Source organism: Diadema antillarum, unplaced genomic scaffold (assembly GCF_040938485.1).
Source record: "Diadema antillarum isolate AM-2024a unplaced genomic scaffold, OU_Dant_1.0 scf00000205, whole genome shotgun sequence".
NCBI classification, from domain to species: Eukaryota; Metazoa; Echinodermata; class Echinoidea; order Diadematoida; family Diadematidae; genus Diadema; species Diadema antillarum.
The window spans coordinates 1,787,273-1,810,448 of NW_027271094.1; the positions used below are offsets into that span (position 1 = coordinate 1,787,273).

Consider the following 23,176-nt stretch of genomic DNA (forward strand, 5'->3'; position numbering starts at 1 on the left):
AAATGCATCGCAGGGTTGTCAAGAGTGTTGCAAAAACTTGAGACATCCATGACGGTAGTACATCTAGTTGTCAGTAGTTGCAAAAAAGAGTTACACGTTTGTTTTGTTGATCACAAATCATTGTCAAAAGACATGGGAATTGTCTGTGATATGCATTTTGTTCCATTCATGATTAACTCGGGGATGTTAATAGACAACCTAACCCATTACAATCCAACCTACATGTAGTCCAGTTTGGGTGTTGTAGAAGTAATGCCATACTGAGGATGCAAACACGATGTCTCAAACTACAACATGGTTCAAATTCATCAAAATTCATTCAAAACTGGCAAAATACCCGTTCTTATTTAACTTGAGATGATCCTGTTGTTTTATGGTGGGACTAGTAATTAACTTTTTTGAGTATTACCAAAGCAGGCATATAATGTAATAACATGTGATATGCATTATTGAATGTCTACTAACACTTTCATTTGTTTTCCTTTTTATCTTTGCAATTATTTCATTGGACTGATCTCTCTTAATGTGCACCATCTGCATCTCTTCTTCCGCCTGCCTATTTGTCTGTCTGTCTGTCTGACTATTTTTCTGTCTGCCTGTCTGTTTGTGTGTATGTTTGTCACTTTCTCCTTGTGTTTGTCTGTCTGTCTGTCTTGGTATTTGTCTCAATTTTCCTTGCGTCTAATCCTGTTTATCACCATGCTGTTGTACCATGCCTCTGTTTCTCACAAAATGACCGTTACTTGTAACTAGGTGGCATCGATGAACCCGTGAAGACAACTTACAACAACGAGGGCCTCTATACGTGCCGGTATTCGCCTTACAAGCCTGGCCGCTACATTGTCAACATCAAGTACGGCGGCCAGGCGATCCCCAAGGCCCCTTTCACCGTCAACATTGGGGCCGAGCCCACCGGACCTATCACCTACGTCCGCGCCTTTGGACCAGGCCTTGAGAAGGGCGTGGTTGGAAAGCCATGCGACTTTACGGTGGAGACCAACGGCGCTGTCGGTGCACTTGGTAAGCTTTCTCAAGATGCTGCTTGGTCTAAAAGTTCTTAATGAACGATCATGATTTCTGTTTTAAAAAAACAAACAAACAAACCTGTCTTGATCAAATTCATTAAAATTTTCTTTCATTTGATGATCTGCAAACAGTGAGGTGATAATAGAAGTCCTGTTCATTTATGTGAAATTTCAAAAAGGCTACTGGTATTTTTGCTATGCGTTGCATAGCACACAGTGTGCTATGCAATGCATAGCAAAAATGGCCTTTTTTAATTCTTATTTTTTAAAGAAGATGTACTGGAAATAATCAAGCAGAAAAGAATTTGATAGCTGAAACCCCAAGTCCTTTTCCAGTAGTTATCTACATAAAATAATTTGAATTTTTTATTTCATTTTTAAGAATGATTCCTGTTTTATGAACATCATGTGATGGCTGAATCACATTCATAGATAATGAAGGATTCTTGAGAATCTACATGTAGACAAATTTGTTATTATGAGATAGATTGGTATTAAAGAATGTCATGTTGTTTAGTGTTAAGGTAACAGATTCAATAGGGACCAGTTTGGTCACCACTCTTCTTTTTGGCCTATTCAGTATCCAAGCATTTTGATGGGACAGAATAGATCAAATTGTCATATTTCATCAAAAAAAGAAGTGAAGATTGCAAGTGATTGACAAACTGCCTTTCATCAACTTCAGTAAGCCCCAATTATTCAGTGTTTTAACCCTAAAAGGGCCGGGTGTCGGCAGAATCTGCCCCCCCCCCCCCCCCCCTCCCCTCGATGTTTTTTTTTTTTTTTTTTTTTTGGGGGGGGGGGGGGGGGGGGGGTTAGAATCCGCCCCCCTCTGGTTTTAGCATAGCCAAAGAAGCCCGGCCTGATTAGGGTTAGTGATAGCCATGATAAAAATTTGTGTGCATAAATACTCAAGTTTGGAGTGTTTCCACCATTTTTATCACTGAATAGGGTAATTCTTCAATCAGTTTCGATAAAAACAACTTGATGCAAGATTTCAAGAAAGGACAAGTTCACCTTCCCATAGATTTGGACTGAGTGAATGCAGCAGTATTAGTCAAACACAGTGAAAGTTTCGGGAAAATTGGACAATCTGCTCAAAAGTTATGAATTTTGGAGTTTCCCTGCCACCATCCCTGGATGAGAAGACTCCTACAGTTAGTGATGTCACATGCATAGAATGATATAAAGAAAATGTAAAAAAAAAAGAAACGAAACATATTTTCACTTTTCTCGCATGATAAAAGAGCACTTGACTTGCCTCTTTTGAAGGCTTTGGGAATGATATTACCCTTAACATACATCAGTAACAAGTCAAGGGAATGTGTACATTTTTCAGAAAATGGAATTTTGTAAATTCTCTTTGTGTTTTCTTTATATCATTATACGCATGTGATATGATCTGTAGTGGTCTTCTCATCCAACAGTGACTGCAGAGAAACTTAAAAACTTCTTACCATCTCAGCAGATTGTCCAATTTTCCTCAAATTTTAACTGATGTGTTCCATTGCTGCAGTCACTCAATCCACATGTATATTGAGGTGAACTTGTCCTTTGATTTGAACAAAAGTGAAGTTATCAGGACCATGATAAGCTGCCCAATCAGCAATGAGTGTTGGTCTGTTACCAGGGTTTGCCATCGAGGGCCCATCTCAGGCGGAGATCAAGTGCAAAGACAACGGGGATGGATCCTGCGAAGTGTCGTACTTCCCCACCGTGCCCGGAGAGTACGCAGTCCACGTCACTTACGAGGAGGAGGATATACCAAACAGCCCCTACATCGCCAAAGTTCAGCTCGACGCCGGTGGATTCGATGCGTCAAAGGTACAAAAACAGAGTGTTCTCTCCTGAGGTATTTTGGTGTGGTTTTATTCATAACACTAGTGGTCTATTTGTATCAAAAGTCTCTTTTATCTCGACAAGATGTGATGATATTGCAAAAACAAACCACTGACATTGATTGTTGTCAAAGGGAGCTTATGTTTTGATAACGTAGTTTCGTAGATGAACAAAGGTTTGCGTAAATGGTCAAGTTATGCATTGTTGAAATAATATTCTAGATTGACAGAAACAAACTGCCTATAATTGATGGATCAGATTTATTGGTGGGTTGTCAATGCAAGTCAAGACAGAGAGCTCTTCCTGTGTGTGTGTGTGTGTGTGTGTGTGTGTGTGTGTGTGTGTGTGTGTGTGTGTTTGTGTGTGTGTGTGTCTGCTTGTATGTATGTGTGTATATTCTTCTCTTGGTCAGCTTGGATTGTGTTGCCAGGCAGCACAACTCCTACCATGCCTCATATTTCCTGTCTCTTGCCCTCCTTCAGGTGAAGGCATTTGGACCAGGCCTGAAGCCAGACGGCATTGAGATCAAGAAACGAACCGAGTTCACCGTCGACGTCAAGCAGGCAGGCAAAGCCGAACTCATCATCGACATCAAAGACCAGTGGGGTAACAAGGTCGAGGCAGAGGTCAAGGACAACAAGAATGGTACATACACCGTGTACTACACCCCAGAGCACCCCCTCAAACATACCGTCGCCATCACGTGGGGAGGAGTCAGTATTCCAGACAGCCCCTTCAAGGTAATGTAAAAGTTAGCTTATGCTTGTCCAGTCCTTGTATCCTGAGCAGGTGTAACGACGCCGCATTTGAGTAGTTCCCAGCCTTCAGATTATTGTAAATAAATGGCAACAGGAATATTACATCTTTAAGAATACCCCTACAGGTGTCATTAAATATTTTTCTTATCACAATCACAAAATTTCACAAAATTTCTGTTATAGATATTTTGTGACCTGCAATACCACTCGAGCTGTAGTACATGAAGTCCCATCATTATGGTTGAAAAAAAAAAGAGACAAAAAGAAGGAAAAATACCAATTGTAATACACACCATGACAAAGGGAAAATGGTGTTACGTACAACAGTGATAATCTTCCTTGTGTGTTTATGTGGAATGTTTTGTGGTCGCTTACTTCATTACTTTAATTCTGATCAACAATTAAATTCTTTTTTTTTTTCATGATGACCAGTTTACTAGACAGTGAATTGTCCCACTTCAAACTTTGAAGGATAGCTGTATGGTAGTAAATGCCAATATTGTTATGGCACTATCGGTATGTTTTGGGATGATGTATTCAGTTTCAGACTGTGTGTCCATCTTACCGCAGGTGTCTGTTGGTGGTGGTATCAGCAAGGTCAAGGTGTATGGTCCTGGAGTTGAGCCAAGCATGGTGAAGGCCAAGACCCCAACCCAGTTCACTGTGGACTGCAAAGAGGCAGGCAAAGGTATCGTATCATACAATAGTGTCAGAAGCTGGAATACATCATCATTTATTACCCTTTAGTGCCAGTGAGTCAACTGTGCACAAATTTTGCACACAATCCTATGAACAGGTAATTAATGTGGCATGCAAAGAGTTAATTTAGAATCCAGTCCTCTTAAAGTAGAAACAAGACAAAAAGAAAGCAAAAACACACAAACAAACCAACAAGCAATATCCAAATAGAGTGATGTAAAACAATATTGAGCATTTGGCTGGAAATGCATGCAGATGTACTCTGTAGTTCATTCAATGTCCTGTGACAAACACTTAATATCTAAAACAAACAAAAAACTATTGCCCAAATCATCATTATAGATTTAAGATGAAATGAAATATGACATTGTCTAATAATTATGGAAATTTATTCTTAATGTGAACAAGTTTTCATATAACGCCTGCAAAAAAGGAGAAAGAAATATAAAACCAATGTGAGTATTCTTGTAGTTCCTCATTTTTCTTATTTTTTCTTGAAAGAAATAGATGGATTCCTGCCTACACTGTATTAATACGCTGTGTAATACTGCATGTTAGAAATTCTGTGTCTTAAATGTTTTAGTGCTGGTGTTACATGCAGAAACTCATTGGCGGATACAGGTGGGGGCGCACCGGGCGCGCGCTTTCCTTCCTCTTTGTTAAAACAAAAGAAATAAGAAAAAATGGAGGGGGGCGCTTGCGCCCCTTCCTTTAATTTTTGTAAAGGTGCCCCCCCCCCCCTTTACAGAATTCCTGAATCCACCCCTGAAACTGTATGACAAAAGCCAGTGTCTGCACATACTTTGAAGTTCATTGTTTCTACCTGTTGTCCCCATTCCTCCCTTGCCGCCCGTCCCCTCCCCCCCCCCCCACAGCACCTATTGCTGTGTCCATTAAGTCCAAGCCAGGGGTCAATGGTCCCAAGGAGAAGGAGATTCCTGTGAAGGTCAAGGACAATGGAGATGGTACCTTCACTGCTGACTATACCCCAGAAGGTCCCGGCGACTACACCGTCGGTGTCAAGTACGGCGGCACAGAGATACCGCAGAGCCCCATCAACGTCGGTGTGGTGCCGGACGTCGAGGTTGGCAAGATCCAGATTGCAGAGCTGCAAGAGAGTGAGTAGACACGTCGGCATGGTTCTTAGCATGCTAATATTTCCTCTTCCGTACTCCACCAGAGGTTTGTTGTTTTGTTTGCTAGTGTCATATGATTGCTTGTTATGTTTAGGTGCTGATGTTATGTTGCTGTGAGGGGTGATGTTGTTGACGTTCTGACTAATTTCAAGGGGATTTTAGTCAGAGGCTTGCAAAATTGTGATGATTTTTTTCTCTTTTTTTTTGGGGGGGGGGGGAGGGAAAGAGGGAAGTGAGATATGTATCAAACAAAGGTTGATGTTTTCCTTTCCCTAAAGTTACATCTTCTTTTTCACTGCTATGCAAGTGCATGAATTCCAGTTTCTTTCAATCTAGGCACTACTTATGTCTGTATCAAAATGATAAATGAAGATTATGAAAGGTATGATGAAATTACACAGTCCCAATTTTTAGTCCTGTACCTACCCACTGTTCATGCAGTTCATATATCGCTACTAAACCCTCCATTTACTACGTACACTTCGTAAGATGTTTGAATATTTATGTTGACACCACTGCAATGACAGTGACTTTTGCTATATTTGCCAGGTTTGGTCACCAAATAGAATGCTTTAAATTGTGTATGTTTTTGTACAGCCAGCAATTAATTTCTAAAGTTTCTCAATGTCAAATTACCCCAGTTAACAGCATGATTGCCGCAGACCCGTCTTATTCATTTGTTTCATTGACCTGGAATGACTGAGGTCAGTCCCATGCATGTTAATGTTTGTTTTGTCTTAATCGGTTGCGCATGGATTGTTTGCAGGCGTAGAGGTAGGCAAAGAAAATGCCTTTAAGGTTGATACCTCCCTGGCTGGGAATGGGGAGCTCGAAGCATTCCTGACAGATCCCGATGGAGAAATAGTTCCTGTCAATGTGGTTCCCGTGGAGAATGGATTTGAGTGTAGGTTCACTCCGACCAAAGAAGGCCCGCATGAGCTGGATATGAAGTATGGCGGCTGCCCCATGCTAGATAAGCCGATATCACTCACTGGCATTCCCAAGCCGGATGCTTCCAAGGTCCTCGCCGAAGGTGATGGTCTCAGATCTGGTCGGGTGGACAAGCCCGCCAACTTCATGATCGACATCCGCAAGGCTGGTCGAGGCGCTCTGGGCGTCACCATCGAAGGTCCCAGCGAGGCCGAAATTGACTGCCAGGATAACGGAGACGGCACTTGCGCTGTTTTCTACACACCCAGCACTGTCGGCGTTTACAACATCAACATCACGTTTGACGAAAAGCACATCCCCGGCTCGCCCTTTGCGGCCAAGGTGGTCGACCCTTCCAAGGTGAAGGCGAGTGGTCCCGGCCTTGTCAATGGTGCCTTTATGGACTTTCCCTGTACCTTTGAGCTTGACTGCCGAGATGCCGGTCCACCGTTTGATGACTACGATCAAGACACCGACCTTCCCATCAAAGTCATGGCCACGGGACCAGATGGTGACATCCTCAAAGTAAACGTGGAGCCAGTGGAAGAAGACATCTATAAGGTGACGTACTTCCCTGAGAAGACCGGTCCCAATACCCTTGATGCTATCTACTGTGGTGAGGACATCCCCATCTTTCCTCAGGCCGTTGAGGTACAGGACCCCATTGATCTGGATAAAATCGTGCTGGACGGAGCAGGCCTCGATGAGGGTAAAACATTACTACCTCTGGTCTGGGTTGCTAAAAAATTCACTCAAGCTTCTCTCGCTCACCACAGGTTTCTTCCATCAAACCATATATACTCTGTTTCCTTATTGCATATTACTCTATCTGCTCTTCTCCAGTACTGTCTTTCGTATAGCCTTGGTGTTCATGGCAACAAAAGATTTTATCCTGCACTGGAAAATCCAACAAGTACTATAATTGACATCCACCTGTCTTCTGCTATAGTTTAATATATTAATGCTGGTGTGTGTTTTGTAATAAAGACTGTTTTGTGTACTACTGATAAAATCTCCACTTACACTGTAACACAAACTTGCTGAACATTTGCTGTGTTTCATTACAGACTTACAACAATGACGAGATCTAAAGGATATCAATTCATGTGACTTCAAATCAAAACTCCCATGTGCTGTGGTGTACTTTATCACCAAATAGCACACATTCACATTCTACCAACATTAATAATGTTTTAGTGGTTTTTATGCTGGGTGACACATTTTACTGCAAAATTTGGGTGATAAAATCGTAGAACAAGGCTGCAAAGAAGTGATCAAAGCTTGATGCCACCTGAAAAGTATCTCCATTTCTAAAAAAGAAAGAAAGAAAAAAAGAAAGAAATGCACCCAGAGTGCTACTTAAAAGGCACCTAATTGGTTAGCATTACTTTATTTTGATGATACATTTTAGAACACTTACTATAAGAGATTAGTACAGTGACTTTATGGGTATCATACAGTTTTAGGTAGTAAATTTTTATGGTAAACACAGGAACAGAATTGAAAGGTGTAGGATTTGTGTGTAAAGAAGCGATATTGATGGTTTGATAGGAAACAATTCACCGCAGTCTTACAATACAGTCATTCAGAAGGGTGTGCAGAAAGTTCACTTTTTTCAGGCAGGTGTTCAGTTCAACATGACTCAACTATAGCTGTATGCTGCAGGCTGTCTGACTGGCGCGTGAATGCTCATTAGCAAGATTATCATGAAGATCAACTAAATAAAAATATTCCTAATATAGAATATAATTTCCATTTGATGCAAGCTCTTGGTTCGCTCAACAGTGAAATGAAAATGGTACATCAGGATTTTGTAGGAAAACATAAATGAGTGTTGCTTTAATGCTTGTCTTGCCTTTGTAGAAAATAATGTACATATATTTCTCATTACTCATTGCGGCCAAAAGAAATGATTGTGTTGATTCCATTTGGAACATGAACTTGAAACTGATGTCTTCACACAATTAGGTAATTTTTCAATGATTCCCTCACACTAATTATGATCAAGACTTCATTTTAAATGGGAACTCTGTCACCACTTGGAAATTGTGTGCCTTCTAGTTTGTGTATCAATCCTACGCATGACAAGAAACACTGTGTCTATCAAGAGACACATTTTCTAACTCAGAATTTCAGTGTTTGTCACACGTCAGAAATAAATACATCCTTAAATATATTGGCTCAAGAGTTATTTCATATGGTGAAGGTTGAATTAACTTGGTGCAGGTTATTTATTTATTTATTTTTTTTCACATACTGACTTTGAGAGAAGAACTTTTGCAGGGCTGTGATCCATTTTCTGATTAACACATCTCTGATAATATTTTTCTCCAGGGTGGAAGGCTGTCTCTTTCATGCTGTAACCAATCACACAAGTTTGGATAATGAATAACACAACTAATTTCACAATTTATCACAAGCCAGTATGCAGTGGATTAATGAAGAGCTAATTCACATGAGGGGCATGTTGAATCAATGAGATCTAACTAACCTGGACACTTTATTTGTAGTTTTTGTAGCCAATATACCTGTCTGTACAAAGCAACAACAACATCAGAACAACATCAGAACAACAACAGACAAACAGAGCTGAGTGTATGAACAAAACATTTGTTTGTTATGTGCCTCATAGTTTTACAAAATAAGAACAAATTCTTCATTATGGGCTCACAACTGTTTGTCATTACCGAGGATTCTGAATACAACATATATTATTGATTGAAATGTATGCTGTTATGAAATCTGATTGCCTTGTTGCTATGTTGTCTGCTTTTCTCATTTAACAAATAGAGTTTTCTTCCATAATGTACTTTGTTATGTCTGATAATTTTGCACATGATTGTCACAAATATATAGTGATCATTTTACTACTAAAGTGGTAGTCTGTGCACACTATTTCATTTCACTAGTTTGCACCCCATGTGTACCTGTCAGAAGAAATTGTATTAATTTTTTCAATGTTCCAATGTGGCTTCAGCTCTTTGTATCTGCTTTGATAAAGTAAGACTGTATTGGCATGACCATCTGTTTCATTGCCTGTTAATAAAGAATCATTTGCTTTTATGCCCATGTATTTATAATCATTTAATCCATGTAGTGGTTTAGCATTCATTTCTTTCTATTATTATGGCAAACATATGTGGAACAAAAGCCATCATATGAATGTCAAATTCAGTTTCTACCCCCTGCTTTTATAAATTTTAAATACGTATATTTTGATTGTTGCTTGTACATTGTAGCTTCTCATAAACAGCTTATGACAAATCATGTGATAACGGACACTCATCTCTTTCCATCTTGAAGGCAATGTCATAATAAGTGGACTAATATATTGCACCCATCAGATAGCTATAGTCACATGTGATATTGGTCTTGAATAGTCATAAATGTCTCCCGTACTGTTGCTGTGAAAGCTACCTGCCGCTGCTTGCATGGTCATTAGCAGACATAAAGGAGATATTGACTTTGTTTGTGCTGAGTATTCCAATACCAAGTACTGCAATGTCTGTGAAATGAATTCAATGTGATTAGCATTTACATTCAATTACAATAAGAGAAGTAAACATGAAAAGAGCTGAAGGGTTAACACTCTTTTGCTCTTGTGCTTAAAACATCTTAAGTGACAATATCTATTTGAATGTTTTTGTATCTTTCTGCCAATGATTTCATGCTGAAATATTCCAACCTGCAATTATGCAGGGTTTCAGTTAACTTTACATTGAATTTTATAGCATTACATGAGTACTAAACACCATCAAACTCGTATGAAATCCTCTCAATCAGCTTTGAATTTTGAGACAGGGCATGAGTTTATTTCAATTTGATTTCATGTAATTGCCATCATTTTTGTGTTACCTTGGCTTAGATTAGAATGAGAAATGTTTCCAAATTTCCATCTGTTAATAAAGCAGTCCAGATATCTAGTACTAGTGGCTGTGTCTTGCTTAAGAATGAAAACTGTTGACCACAGTATGTACTGAAGTGAGGATTCCATAATCCTGTCACTTCTTCAACTTAAGTTAGCATCAGAACTTTTTATGTGTAGATGATGCTGTATTCTCTTTGATTGTCATAAGTAAACGAATTTGTAAACAGCAACTCGTTTAATCTTTTCATTTTTTGTTATACTACCCTTTGACGTATAGCTGTTTTCTGCGAGTGTCCAACCTACTTCAAGGTGGACGCCACCCAGCTGCCCACACCCCTGGACACATCGCTTCTCAAAACGGACGTGACCACCCCGACGGGCAAGAAGCTGAAGCCTACCATAAAGGACAACCAGGACAAGACTTGCACCGTCAGCTACACCCCTGTGGAGCAGGGTGTGTAACCTGTCTTGTCTCCCCAAATCTCCTTTACACTATCCAAAGTAGTTTTATGTAGTTAGTGGGTTCCCATGACAACTTGGAAATGATATCCGAAGATGTATACATAACAATAGAGAAAGGCTGTAAAGAGGAGTGTTTTGGAAACCAATGTTAACACTGATATTCCCTGTTACTAGACTTGCCTATTACTTTCTTCTTTCTTGAGCTGTGTTTTGAAAATTTCTCTTTAGACCTTCAGTATGTTACTAGTTTAAGTGTAAGCATTGTAAATACTCATAACCATTTAATTATATTGATTCATGTAATGCATCATGGCTGTATAGAATATATCTCTGAAACAGATGGAAATTCATCTTAAAAAGAGTTGACTAAATTGGTGCATCCCATTTACTGCCTGCAACATACGAGCATTCTTCAAGATGATTATGTTGATTCTTTAAGAGATACATATTTTCACCAGCTAGAAGACACAACAGGATAGTGTCCCATGACAACAACAGAGTTACTTCAAGGAATGAGTTTGTAATGACCCCTTAATTGCCTGCTATTCTCAGAAAGTGACTTGGTTTTAATAGTTAGGTATACTCTTTCTTCTTCCTGACTATCATCAGGTGAGCACAAGGTCGATGTTACCTTTGCTGGCCAGCCACTTGGCAAGTCACCCTACACCACCCAGGCCGTCCCTGGCCACGATGCTTCCAAGGTCAAGGCCTATGGTCCAGGTCTAGAGGCCGGTCTGACCAAGAAGCCTGCTAAGTTTACAGTGGAGACCAGGAACGCCGGCAAGGGAGGACTAGGCATTCTCATTGAGGGTCCCTCGGAACCCAAGATGAGCTGTGTGGACAACAAGGATGGCACCGCCACCGTGGAATACCTTCCCGAGGTTCCTGGAGACTACGCTGTCCATGTCACCTTTGCCGACGAGGCTATCCCAGGTCAGTGTTGTCTAGGCGACAGGGTGTCCTTACATGACTAATCAAAGATATTTGCTTTTGTGTTAGGAGTTAGAAAGGCACATATAGTCAGATAGATATATACAATGTTGTCAGCAGGATTCAGTTTTCAATGAAAAGCAAATTAACATGGCTGAGCAGAAATTAGAAAGATGCTTACCATAGCATACCCTGGTGATACTTGTGACTTTTGCCACCTTCTTTTCAGTTTTGTGTGTGCATAAATGATGTCATCGAATGCAAAGTGTGTGCTACAAACTTTTGAATCTTTCAATGTTTAGATACGAATTCTGTTATATATCATTGGCTGAGAACCAGAATAGCTTTATTGCAATTTGGGGGGGGGGGGGGAGGGAGGGGTATTGAGATATTGGTATCATGTTGTAGAGCTTGATCTTCTGTACATTATGGTGTCAATTTCATAATATTTTCATTTTCAGTAAAACGTTAAAAATCAAAACCACAAGGGTGCTATTTTGTCCTATATGTGGAACAGTGCTTATAAATCTACCCACTTTTGACTGAATGAACTTTTTATTTCATGAAAATCTATTGCATTATGTTCATTTATGCTTAAAATCTCAGCATGCGATAGAAGCGCCCTTCTCGTTCTCATCTGCCAATATATTTTTGAATGTTGTGCAAATGTTGAAAAGTCTGTATTGAAATTATAATTTCTATGTACTTTAAAGATCGTTTGTTGTAAATGAGATAAATTGTTATCACTCCTGATATGTTTTCTCCTTGGCTCCACCATACAGGAAGTCCCTTCAGACCATCCATTCAAGACAGCATTGACGCCAGCAAGGTTAAGGCATATGGTCCCGGCCTGGAGAAGAATGCAGTCAGGTCCAACGTCCCCGCCCCTTTCAAAGTGGATGCCACCAAGGCTGGAAAGGCTCCCCTGGAAGTCACCGTTGTGCAAGAGAGGGGTGAGAAATAAAAAAAAAATAAAGGGCTTGGTACTCCTCTGGTACATTAGCCATGGCAGATGACTAATGGTTTCAGGAAGAAAAGGTTCTGTTTCGTGTCTGTTCTGGATGATGATGGACCTTCAGAATTTGACCACATTGAACTTTACCAGTTGGTGAAAAAGATCCTCCCCCCCCCCTCCAAACTCTTTACCCATTAGTAACTGAACCACCCAGAACCACCCGTAAGCCTATTGATTACTCCTTAAAATGCCCAAAACCACCCGTCTACCTTTTTATAGTTTTATGCTTTACCATTTTTATTGTTTTCATATAGAATATATAATTACATAATTTGAAAGAGGTCTACTGTCAACAAAAGTGTGTCAGAATTCAAGTCTTAATGGGCTTTCAAATTAACATAACTTATGATAGACAAACATAAACCTGTTGTGACCTATTTTGCATAATTCAGAAAGTTATCAAAATGAGAGTAATATTGCTGTCCCTTCTAGGGAACAATAGGCCATTATGTACGGAATCTTCAGTTGCTGAAGGGTTAAGTTCAGTTGGGGTATAGTAGAGCAGAACGTTATTAAAGATATTTCATATTCTGATATCAACATTGTATCAAGCCTACAAGCTTACATGGAAAGTAAAGAAAGGATATGGAACGGACAGACTTTTTTTCAGTTTGATTTGAACTCTGTTGCAACTGATTGACAAATTCCTACGCTGACATAAATTAGCACCAACTGATCGGTATTTTTAGTACTAGCCATGACAAGAGAACACTGCTCAATTTGGTGCTTGCTTATATTGAAGTAGGGCAGTTTGTCAATCAGTTGCAATAAAAACAACTCGACAGAAGAATCTCATCAGTTTAAATGAATTCTGTTGTTCCATAACCTACCTATACTGAATGCATTGCTATAATGAATATTAAGTGTAATGGTCAACATGATGTTCATGCATTAAAAAAAAGCCAAAAACATATCTTATAATGTTCAAATGCAGGTAAATATGAAGTTTGTGCATTAAAAAAAATGTATCTTATAATATTCAAAATAGGTAAATCATTTTTCTACATTTAAGTTAATTTTCTATGTTACACATATGTAATAAAGACTTACCTAGAACTCGTTATGAAATTTTGTTCTTGCAGTTTTCATCTACGCCAACTAACTTTCTTTCTTTGTGATCTGTCACAGGACCTCCCGAAAAGGCCAAGGTCGTAGACAACAAGGATGGCACCTTTGATGTGACTTACACACCTAAGATGGAGGGTCGTTGCCAAGTGGATATCACCTATGGTGGCCAGCATATTCCAGACAGGTGAGCGCTATGACGCTGAGAACATCACGTCTCTTGTTTTCATGATTGAGACCTTAACCTGTTGAGGACTAGTCCCGAGTATACTCGGGCAGGTGTCTATGGGAAATACGTGTTATAGCAAAATCAGCCCATCCCCAATGGATTAATAGAAATTTTACCTGTGCAATCAAAGTTTTACTTATTATTGAATGCTTGTTGAAGACAGGTTACAGGAGACTGTGATGTGTGTGTCAGGTCATCAACATCATGCTTCTGTGATGATATAAGAAAAGGCATGTTAGTATTAGAGTTAGTCTGTAGATCAAGACTTGTGATTGAATTCTGTTGTAATGACCATGGTTTTGAAAAGAGAATTTTGGTACAACACCCTCCTCCTTAGTAGGCCTACTCATCTGCATTAGAGCCACCTGTAAATACAAAACTTCACACAAGTTGAATAGGGAGTCAGCCTGTTCAATAAAAGAGTTAGGCTGTAGGTCAAGATAAGCAAAAGAAATCTGCTGTTTAAATGTGTTTAATAATAATTCTTATCTCGTTGAAGACTAGTTCTGAGTATGCTTGGGCAGGTACCTATGGGAAATGTGTTTTATAGCAAAATCAGCCCGTCCTAAACGGGTTAAAAGATAAGATTGGCATAACACGCTGCTCCCTGCTAGTACTTTTCTGCATTGCAGCCACCTCTGAATACAATTTAAATGTATTCGGTGAGTCAGCCTCCTTAATAACAGAGTAAGGTTGCAGTCAAAGGTGTGCAAAAGAAATATGCTGTTGAAAGTGTGCCGATCATTTTTTTGAAGAGAAGTTTGATATATGGCTCTCCTCTTCTGTACTGCGCTGCATTGCAGTCACCTGTTAGTGTAAAACCTTATACAAGTTTATTCGGAATTCAGCCTGCTCAATGCCCCCTTGTCTTTATCCCTTTGCAGTCCCTTCAACACCCGCGTGCTTCCAAAGGCCGATGCCTCCAAGGTCAAGGTCGATGGTCCAGGAGTCCAGAAGACTGGAGTCCTGGCCTCGTTGCCAGTAGAGTTCACCGTGGACACCAAGGATGCTGGTGATGCAGAGCTCATCATTACAATCACTGTGAGCAGACAGCTTCATTTGATGTCAAATGATAATTGCTTAGAACCTTTGAAACCTTTGTGGGGGCACTGTGGCATAGTGGATAGGACTCTCGACTCCCAATGGGAGGACCCGAGTTCGATTCCCGCCAAGTGCTTATATCCTTGGACAAGATGTTTCTACCCACCGTGTCCCTCTCGACCCAGGTGTATAAATGGGTACCTGGCAACGCTAGGGTAATAATAATGGCAGGACCCTCTGGTAGAGCAGTGGCAACATTGACGAGGCTACCCTGGAAAAATAAGATCTCATTATTATCATTATCATTAAACCTGCGAAAGTAGACAGAGTAAATTTGCACTAACTGTCGTCGTTATTTCAATTCTGACCATCTTGCTTATCAGTGGATTCATATGATTCAGTATTTCTTGGTTCAGGAAGCAACATGAAGGAAATATAATCATTCCACAAGGGGTCATATTGTCATGCTTCCTTTTTCAAGCGTTGTGCTAAAATGATACTTCATCGGGTCATATGTTAATCAGTCCGAGAGTTAGATATGCCACAAGACATTGCATATTTGTAAAAGTCAACATTGTCTATTAAATCTGTCTTTGCTGTAAATGTCAGACAGCAGAAGTATGTAGGCCTCCTCAGAGCATAATTGCAAACATGTTTCACACTTCCTGCCCCAACAAAATATTTTGTGTGATAGGAGGTATATGTTACCCACCAGCATTTATTCAACATGACGTATTGTGTCTACATCACAAATCCAACCACAACACTCATGTATGCTCTTTAGAAAGTGCAAGTTTATCCCATCTTCATGTTAGCTATGATAAATATAGTTATATCAGGTACACGGACTAGTAGGATTTTCATCGAAATTGGACATAAATAAAGTAATGGAAATGTAAAGTTTCACTCTTTTTTTTTCAAAAAAGGATATTATTATCATAACCACATATGCAAAGTAAATGAGTTGGTGACAAGTCACCATTCAAGTCTGCACAGCATAGAAAAAAGAAAGTCCTGAGAATTTCATTGGAATGATTGTCACCACAGTGATTGCAAATGGAAAAATAAATCAGAAAAATTAAAGTCAATGGTTAAGAAAATTTCTTTCCTATAAAATCATGTACTACCCCAGGATAGCAAAGGCAAACCAGTGAAGCCAGATATCCGCGACAACGGCGATGGAACCTTCACTATCTCCTACGTGCCTACGGATGTTGGTCAGTACACTGTGACCGTCACCTACGGTGGCCAGAGCGTACCCGCCTCTCCATTCAGTGTCAAGACCAGCCCAACTGGAGATGCTAGCAAGTGCAGCATTATGGGTAAGGTCATAAACTCTAGACTTCTAATACAGACTCTTACATGAAAATGATTTATAATGCTTCCTCTCCAAGGTTGGCAAACACATCGTATCTCTCTGTTTTTCTTCCTTATTTCTTTTTCTTCTTTTTTTGTCCTGGTGAGTTGGCTTACTTGCATATGTATACGAGTCTGATTCCTGTTTTCTTATGCCAGTATGCAAATATTTCTTGAGCTTTGGATTGTAAGTAGCTGTTATTAGACGATGTATGCTGGCATTGTGTTGCTCCCAGGAATAAATAGCTTCTTGAGTGATAAATGATGTGAGGCAATTTTGCAGAGTTTTTCTCTTTTTTGTGTGTGAGCCTTTCTTGTTTGCTCTGTAAATGATTTTTTGCCTTTTTTTCTTCCTTTTTTATGTCTTCTGCTTAATAATTAAGGGATATACCCAGACAAATGCCACAAAGATGTTAGATTTGGAGGGTCATTTTGGCTGATATTAAATAGAACTATACCCCCATGCTATGAACACACATTTGAATGCAGCTGTTAAACCAGTTTGATATCAATGATTGATGTGTATAATATTAAAATGTATGGTATGTATTGATTACTTGCATTTTGCCTGTGAGTAATGAATTATAGTAGAGCACCTTACGATTTGCAAATAGTGAGCTGTCCTCCAGTTTGACTAATAGACTTGGGTCAAATATGTTATCAAAGACTTTTAGGTTTAGTAAGTGATTTCATACATTTTTTTAGAGACTCATAAAGAAAAATAAAATGATTTTATGATATGTGCTTTGAGTACATTGTTAGAAAGGATTTGAAGCAGAGAGAAAGAACGCCTAAGATTCTGAATGTTTGGCTAGAATATGCATGCATCATATCTTTGATATTACGCTATGTGCAATTATACAAGTGTTATGTTGATTCGGGTTTCTGCTTTTATCCCAAGATGTTGAAGCAGTAGTCATATTATTAATGAAAAGGCTGAAGTCCAGCCAAATAGAGCATTTGATATTTGGTTTTCTATACTCCAAGTAAACTGGATGTTGATGTACATATATGTGAATTATGTAATCATATCTCAACATTGTTGCATTTAATAATCAAAACATTATTTATGTATTTTCTGTCAAAGAATATATGTCACATCATTTGCTAGCATTCTGTTCAGGAGCAGGCTTTGGTAGATTTTTTTAAACAAATTTCTTTAGGATATGTTCCCCTTATCACTGTCAGTCAATCATCCATAGTGTTTCTTATCCTTTGTGCTTGTATGTGTATGTAATTGCATGTGTTTGGCGTCTTTTTGTTTCTGTAACCAGTACTTGATGATATCTGATTGGTCACCGGATGCGCCCATTCAGAATTTCCATTTGTAGAAGCTTACAGAAAAGCATTTTTGTATTACGTAAATTTGTCTATAGTGGGGATCTCTTCCTTCATATTTTAAAGCTTTATCAAGTGGCAATATAAACTCTGTATTCCATTTTGTTCAGTTGATACTTAAAAGTGAGGTAGCTAGAGTATGCAAGAGGGAAATGAGAGGAATGGATCTTGCAATTTGAAAACGTACGTTTTTAACAAAAGCAAATTTGGTAGCTGCCGCATGGAATTGACAAATTGCGTAAGCATTCATTTGCAGTTCAATTGACTGATGGGTATAATGTAAATTGCATAAAATATAAATAATCATAAGCTTCATCTTTGCTTTGCTAGAGTTTTGTTTTATATGTACACTGTAGTAGTTTGTGGTTCATTTGCATTGTGTTAGAGTTTTTGTTTGTGGCATGATTATTGGTTTTTTTTTAATTCTTTAGGAAGATTATTGGTGACAAAACCTCTCATTTCAAAACATGCACAAGATTTAGGGTTTTTTAATCTAAAAATTTATTATATTGCAACCCTTATCACATATATGTCATGGTGCATTATGGGATTTGGTTTTGGACTAGATTTTAGTTGCACATTGCTCTCTGTTTGATAACACCTTCCAAAGCCCCTATTTTCATTTTAAAGGTGGCAGTTGCTAGACTGGATAAAAGAGAAGGTCAATTACCGGACAGAGATATACTGCAGTGTTCTTCTATTTTTCATATCATTCAGAAACCAAACATCAATTTTCACCTCTGTTAAGCTTTTTAGACTTATTTGAGTTCCAATGATTTTGATAGCAAATTCATCGTGTAGTTTTATTTTGTTTTGTATTTTTATTTTCTGAGCCTTGGGACTGGAAAGATTTGTTCCACATTGACTAGTTTTTTTCGTGCTGTTTTGTTTCCTGTGACAATTGACACATTCATTGTTGTGTCTCATCTGTACATGTGCAATCATAGTAGTTCACCTGTCTTTCATGTAATGAAATGCTCAGTAACCAATTTGTTGCATCTGTGCTTGGTATTCATGTCATATTTGTTACATTTTTTTTTTTTTTTACCCACACAGAGCATATGGTAAAATTGTGTACAGGTGACACCAAATGTGAAAAGTTACTGAGATTTGGCAGGAATTTTTAAAGTTTAAGAGTACATGAGTTTAAGGATGTGAAGAACCATCTTTCCACTGCCATGTAAAATTGAAGGCAAGCAGGCGACGTGAATTTGAGTCGTGAGCAAAAAGCAACCAATGGGAATGTATGCCCCGTCCGTAGGTTGTAAGAGCGGCAATTACGAGATTCCGGTGCGACGCAAGAGCCTCAGCTCCGAGAGTACAACCACTACCCGCACGACCACCACCCGTACCACAACAACAAGTAAGACAGGGAATGCAACCACTCCCGAGCAGCATCAGTTGCCAACTCCTCCTCTTTCCTCCTCCTCCTCCTCCTCCTCTTCATCCTCCTCCTCACACTTCTTTCTCTCTCACTGTGGACTTCAAATGACAGTCAAGTCCTCAGTCCCACTCCTTCTTTTTCGTGTGCAAAGGTTTGACAAGCATGGTTTTGACACTCGTAGGTTTAGCAGTGCAATGAAGTGCTTTGGAATGGGATATCTCTTTGGATTCACTAGCTCTTATCCGTGGAGAGAATTCAGCACGAGAGTTGGATCCGCATGTTTCTGACTGTCAGGAAGAGCAAAGAAGAGTCAATTCTAATGGCATGGCTGTGTGGTTTGTTTGAAACATTGCTATTTAATACAGTTCGGTTCAAGGTTTGCTTGCATTTGATGTGCCTATGTTTGTTTGTTTTTTCATATCAAACCCAAAATAAGGGTAATGAAAGGGAAAATACCAATTTCACCCAAAGGTGAGGACTGCTGCCCTCATTTTCCTCTTTCCAATGTGGCTATAAAGACTTAAAGAGAGACACCAGTCTCTTTACCTGAATGCAAGTGTCGATCTGAGGCTAACACTTCAGCCATCTCTAACATCATACAATACTCATTGTATTTTATGACTGTGGTATTTCTTAATGTCTTCAAGTGAATGTAAACGTTGATTTGCAATTATTCAAAGCTGCAACAGCTGTGGCTAAAAAGGATTTAACAAAAAAATCAACTTTCTTTTATCTAAAGGAGAATGCCAGTCTTTGTACTTACACACATGTTGAAGTTGAAATGTACATGACATCATTAAACCTGATTATATTTTTCTGTTACAGTATGTGCAAAGTTCAAAGGGGCAAATTAGATTCTGTTTTTGTTAATAAACACAACAGACTGATAAGTTTGAAATGAAAACAAGAAGTACCTGCAAATGTATATGGTACACCTTACGTGGTTTCTATTTCTTCTTTTGAAATTAAGTTGCATTCCATTCACATGTTGCAAATATGTAAAGAGATTACTTTTATGAGGTGAAAATTACAGTTAGAGATGACTTTTCTTAGTGTGATGCAAGGATATGTTACAACCATCTTGACAAAACAGTCACAATGATTTTTTTTTGTGAATGAATACTGTGTGAAGTGCCTTCTTGATTCATCTCAAATACAGTAGTATGTTATGAACATGAATGCATTTTTAGCATGTTGTGATATTGTGTAAGTTTGAGTTGTTTGTTTCATTGTAATGTTCCATGCCTAGCAAAGATACAGTGTATCATGTACTTGTTTTGTTCTTGTTGCTGTTTTTTTTTAAAGTAGTATTAATTTTGTTGATGAGGTTTATGGGAGCCTAATATTGCATTGATAACAACATGTAAATTTCGCCAATGTGCTTGAAATCATGATTGCGAATGTCTGTGTTGCATGTCTGTGGTCTACTTTGTGCAATGTTTGATGTGTATAATGATGTGTTCATTGAGGAGAACCTTTAACTTTGTAGTGTGATTTTATAATTTTGCCTTTGTATCAGTCATACAAGCTTTTCTTTTGTGTAGATGGAACTTTCATTGAATGTAGATCATCTCTTCATGAACACAGTATTTGCCAGAGCATTATGTTAGTTTTACATTTCGTAAATATCAGCTGTAATTATATGTAATTATTTGTTTCAAACAATATCTGTTTCTATTAAATGTGACATCAATTGTTAGTAATCACCATAATTTTGAAGTTTACAAATCATAATCTCTGATACCAAAATGTGACAAATTCTTTTTGTTTCTTTGTTAGAAAAAAAAACTTTTTCTGTTTTCATTTACTCCATTCATCTTCAGTGTGACATGCTTATGATGATAAGATATTTTGATTTAGGGGAAAAGATGATTTGTGATTTTGTTTTTTCAAGGTTCAGTTTTGAACCAGTAATGTCTGTGTACCATATTACTAAAGCCAGGCTGTAATGTGTAAAGAATGGAAATTCTCCCTGTGAATTTTATATAATCACATATAGTCATGAAATATCTGATAAGAATTAACTTTTACCCACTTTAATTTGGTATGAACAAAATCTTTATGAATTCATACAACTGTATAAAATAATGCACTTGATTTTTTTTTTTTAATTCTTACTTTAGTTGATGTATGTATAGATACAATGGATGATGCAGTAAAAATGGATATCTAGTCTTTCAAAAGCAAATGATAACATAATTTCATCAATGATATGAGCAACTAATGTTTGTCGATCTTAAAGCTAAGTCAGGCAAAAAAAAAAGTATGTGTTCATTTATAAAACTAGGTTTTGTCAACAGGCTACAAGTATAAGTCTGTATCATATTGTTCGTGTGTTTTGGTGTTGTGACTTTGTATTTGTTGGTTGTATTTTACTGTTTGTAAACTTTGTTTGTTAAAGGAGCAAAATTACAGCAACCATGGAAAGTATATTCATGTAGCATTTTCTAACATTTTTCTTAATTATTTTCACTTTCTGTTTCAGCAGCGTGTCTTGATTATTTGCACTTAATTTTTTACATTTACTACACAAGGCTTGTCTTTATTTCTCTTTCATTTCTTGTTTTGTCTTCATGCATCAGATGACTTGTATTACCATGGTTATTTTTGAATTGATTGTTTTCAATCAAATTCATTCAAACTACATGTTTCTGTTCCAGTTATTTGTGTGATCCAGTTTTGTAGACCTGCAAACTTTTATTAATGTAGCAGAGTGTTCAAATTGATTTTACCAAGTTCTTTGTTTTCATGCTGTTATCATGTTGTCCGGGCAAGTGAAATCATAGAGTTCATCCAGTACATATTTAAACTCCAAAATAGAATGAATTTACAGAATTATATTTCATTCTTTATAAATGTTAATTGCACAATATGCTATGTGCAAGGTAAGTCACTCAGCATAAGTAGAACAATATAGTTCTCTGATAAAGATAGAATTATCATCATTATTATTTGTAAGTGCTTTATCTGGAAATGCCAACTGCATCTTCTTTTGCAGTATTGGAATACTGTTTTTCCACCCAAAATATGCCTTTCCAGCCCTCTAGATAATGCATTGCTGTTTATAAGGTTGGCATTCCTATTTATCACTAATGTCCAACTTAACTGTAATCAAATATGCTCCTTGTGAAGAAGACATATTAATTACATCCTACTTTATATCAACCAGGGTCACCAGAAACCTGATGATTTCTATACAAAGTTTATTGGAATTTCAGAATCTCTAAGAAGACAGATTAATAGTTAGAACCAAGAGATTTTTGTATGTGATTTGAAATGAGAGGATAAAGGAACCCTTCTAATCAATTCTCCCAATTTAGCCTCAGTTGATGATAATATTTTGAATGATATTGAATTCGTGGAATCAAATCTTCTGCCTTCAGAGGAGACCATCACGAAGACCGTGGTCGTAGAAGAGGAAACAGTCATCAAGGTGAACTCGCGAGATGCTGGTAAGGGTCGCGTCACCTGTACCATCACCGGCCCGGACGGCAAGGAGATCCCCGATGTCAAGGTGATCGAGAACCCCGACGGAACATTCGACATCATCTGGACGTGCCCTGCTGCTGGCAACTACGAGGTCGACCTCCGCTTTGGAGGAGTGTCGCTGACCGGTGGACCGATCACAATCTTTGTAAGTAACAGCAAACTGTTGATTTCTTACAAAGTACTTTTTCATTGATGAGGGAAGTGATGTGAGGTGTGGTCATATTGCTGTAGAGTCTTTTGATTTGGGATATATTTTGTTTGTGTGTGTATGTGTGTGTGTGTGTGCTTGTCTGTATGTGTGTTATTTTTTTACCAGAAGCTCTATTTATAAACCCTTCGGAGATACACTAATCTCAGGAGCCACTTGCTGAAAGTTCTTTCTTGGCATTTTTAATAAGTCAAATTATCCAAAACTGAAATATCACAAGGTATATTGTGTGTGCAGTTGTGACATTCTTGTGAACATTTTTAATATTGTCTGACAGTTGCTGTACTTCTGTTGTAAATGGCATTCAAGCCCAAAGTTAGCATGATACATTGTATATGAGTTTAAATGAATTATTTGCTGTTCTGTTTGGCTCTGTACCTTGGCACAACTGATTGTTTAATAAT

General features: G+C 38.3%; 1 protein-coding gene across 6 annotated transcripts in view; it reads left to right on the forward strand.

Annotated features, from left to right (window-relative positions):
- The window catches only part of LOC139724052 (filamin-A-like), a 184,252-nt gene that overhangs the window by 120,940 nt on the left and 40,136 nt on the right, over positions 1 to 23,176 (forward strand). For 5 of the 6 annotated variants that reach the window (XM_071635253.1, XM_071635251.1, XM_071635254.1 and 2 more), the window contains 13 exons: positions 754 to 1,020; positions 2,656 to 2,849; positions 3,347 to 3,604; positions 4,193 to 4,310; positions 5,197 to 5,439; positions 10,533 to 10,709; positions 11,327 to 11,650; positions 12,430 to 12,600; positions 13,791 to 13,914; positions 14,841 to 14,997; positions 16,130 to 16,319; positions 18,953 to 19,054; positions 22,459 to 22,709. In XM_071635253.1, the coding sequence (XP_071491354.1) occupies positions 754 to 1,020; positions 2,656 to 2,849; positions 3,347 to 3,604; positions 4,193 to 4,310; positions 5,197 to 5,439; positions 10,533 to 10,709; positions 11,327 to 11,650; positions 12,430 to 12,600; positions 13,791 to 13,914; positions 14,841 to 14,997; positions 16,130 to 16,319; positions 18,953 to 19,054; positions 22,459 to 22,709 (2,576 nt within the window). The remainder of the gene's footprint in view (positions 1 to 753; positions 1,021 to 2,655; positions 2,850 to 3,346; positions 3,605 to 4,192; positions 4,311 to 5,196; positions 5,440 to 10,532; positions 10,710 to 11,326; positions 11,651 to 12,429; positions 12,601 to 13,790; positions 13,915 to 14,840; positions 14,998 to 16,129; positions 16,320 to 18,952; positions 19,055 to 22,458; positions 22,710 to 23,176) is intronic. The other variant, XM_071635257.1, reaches the window with a different exon arrangement.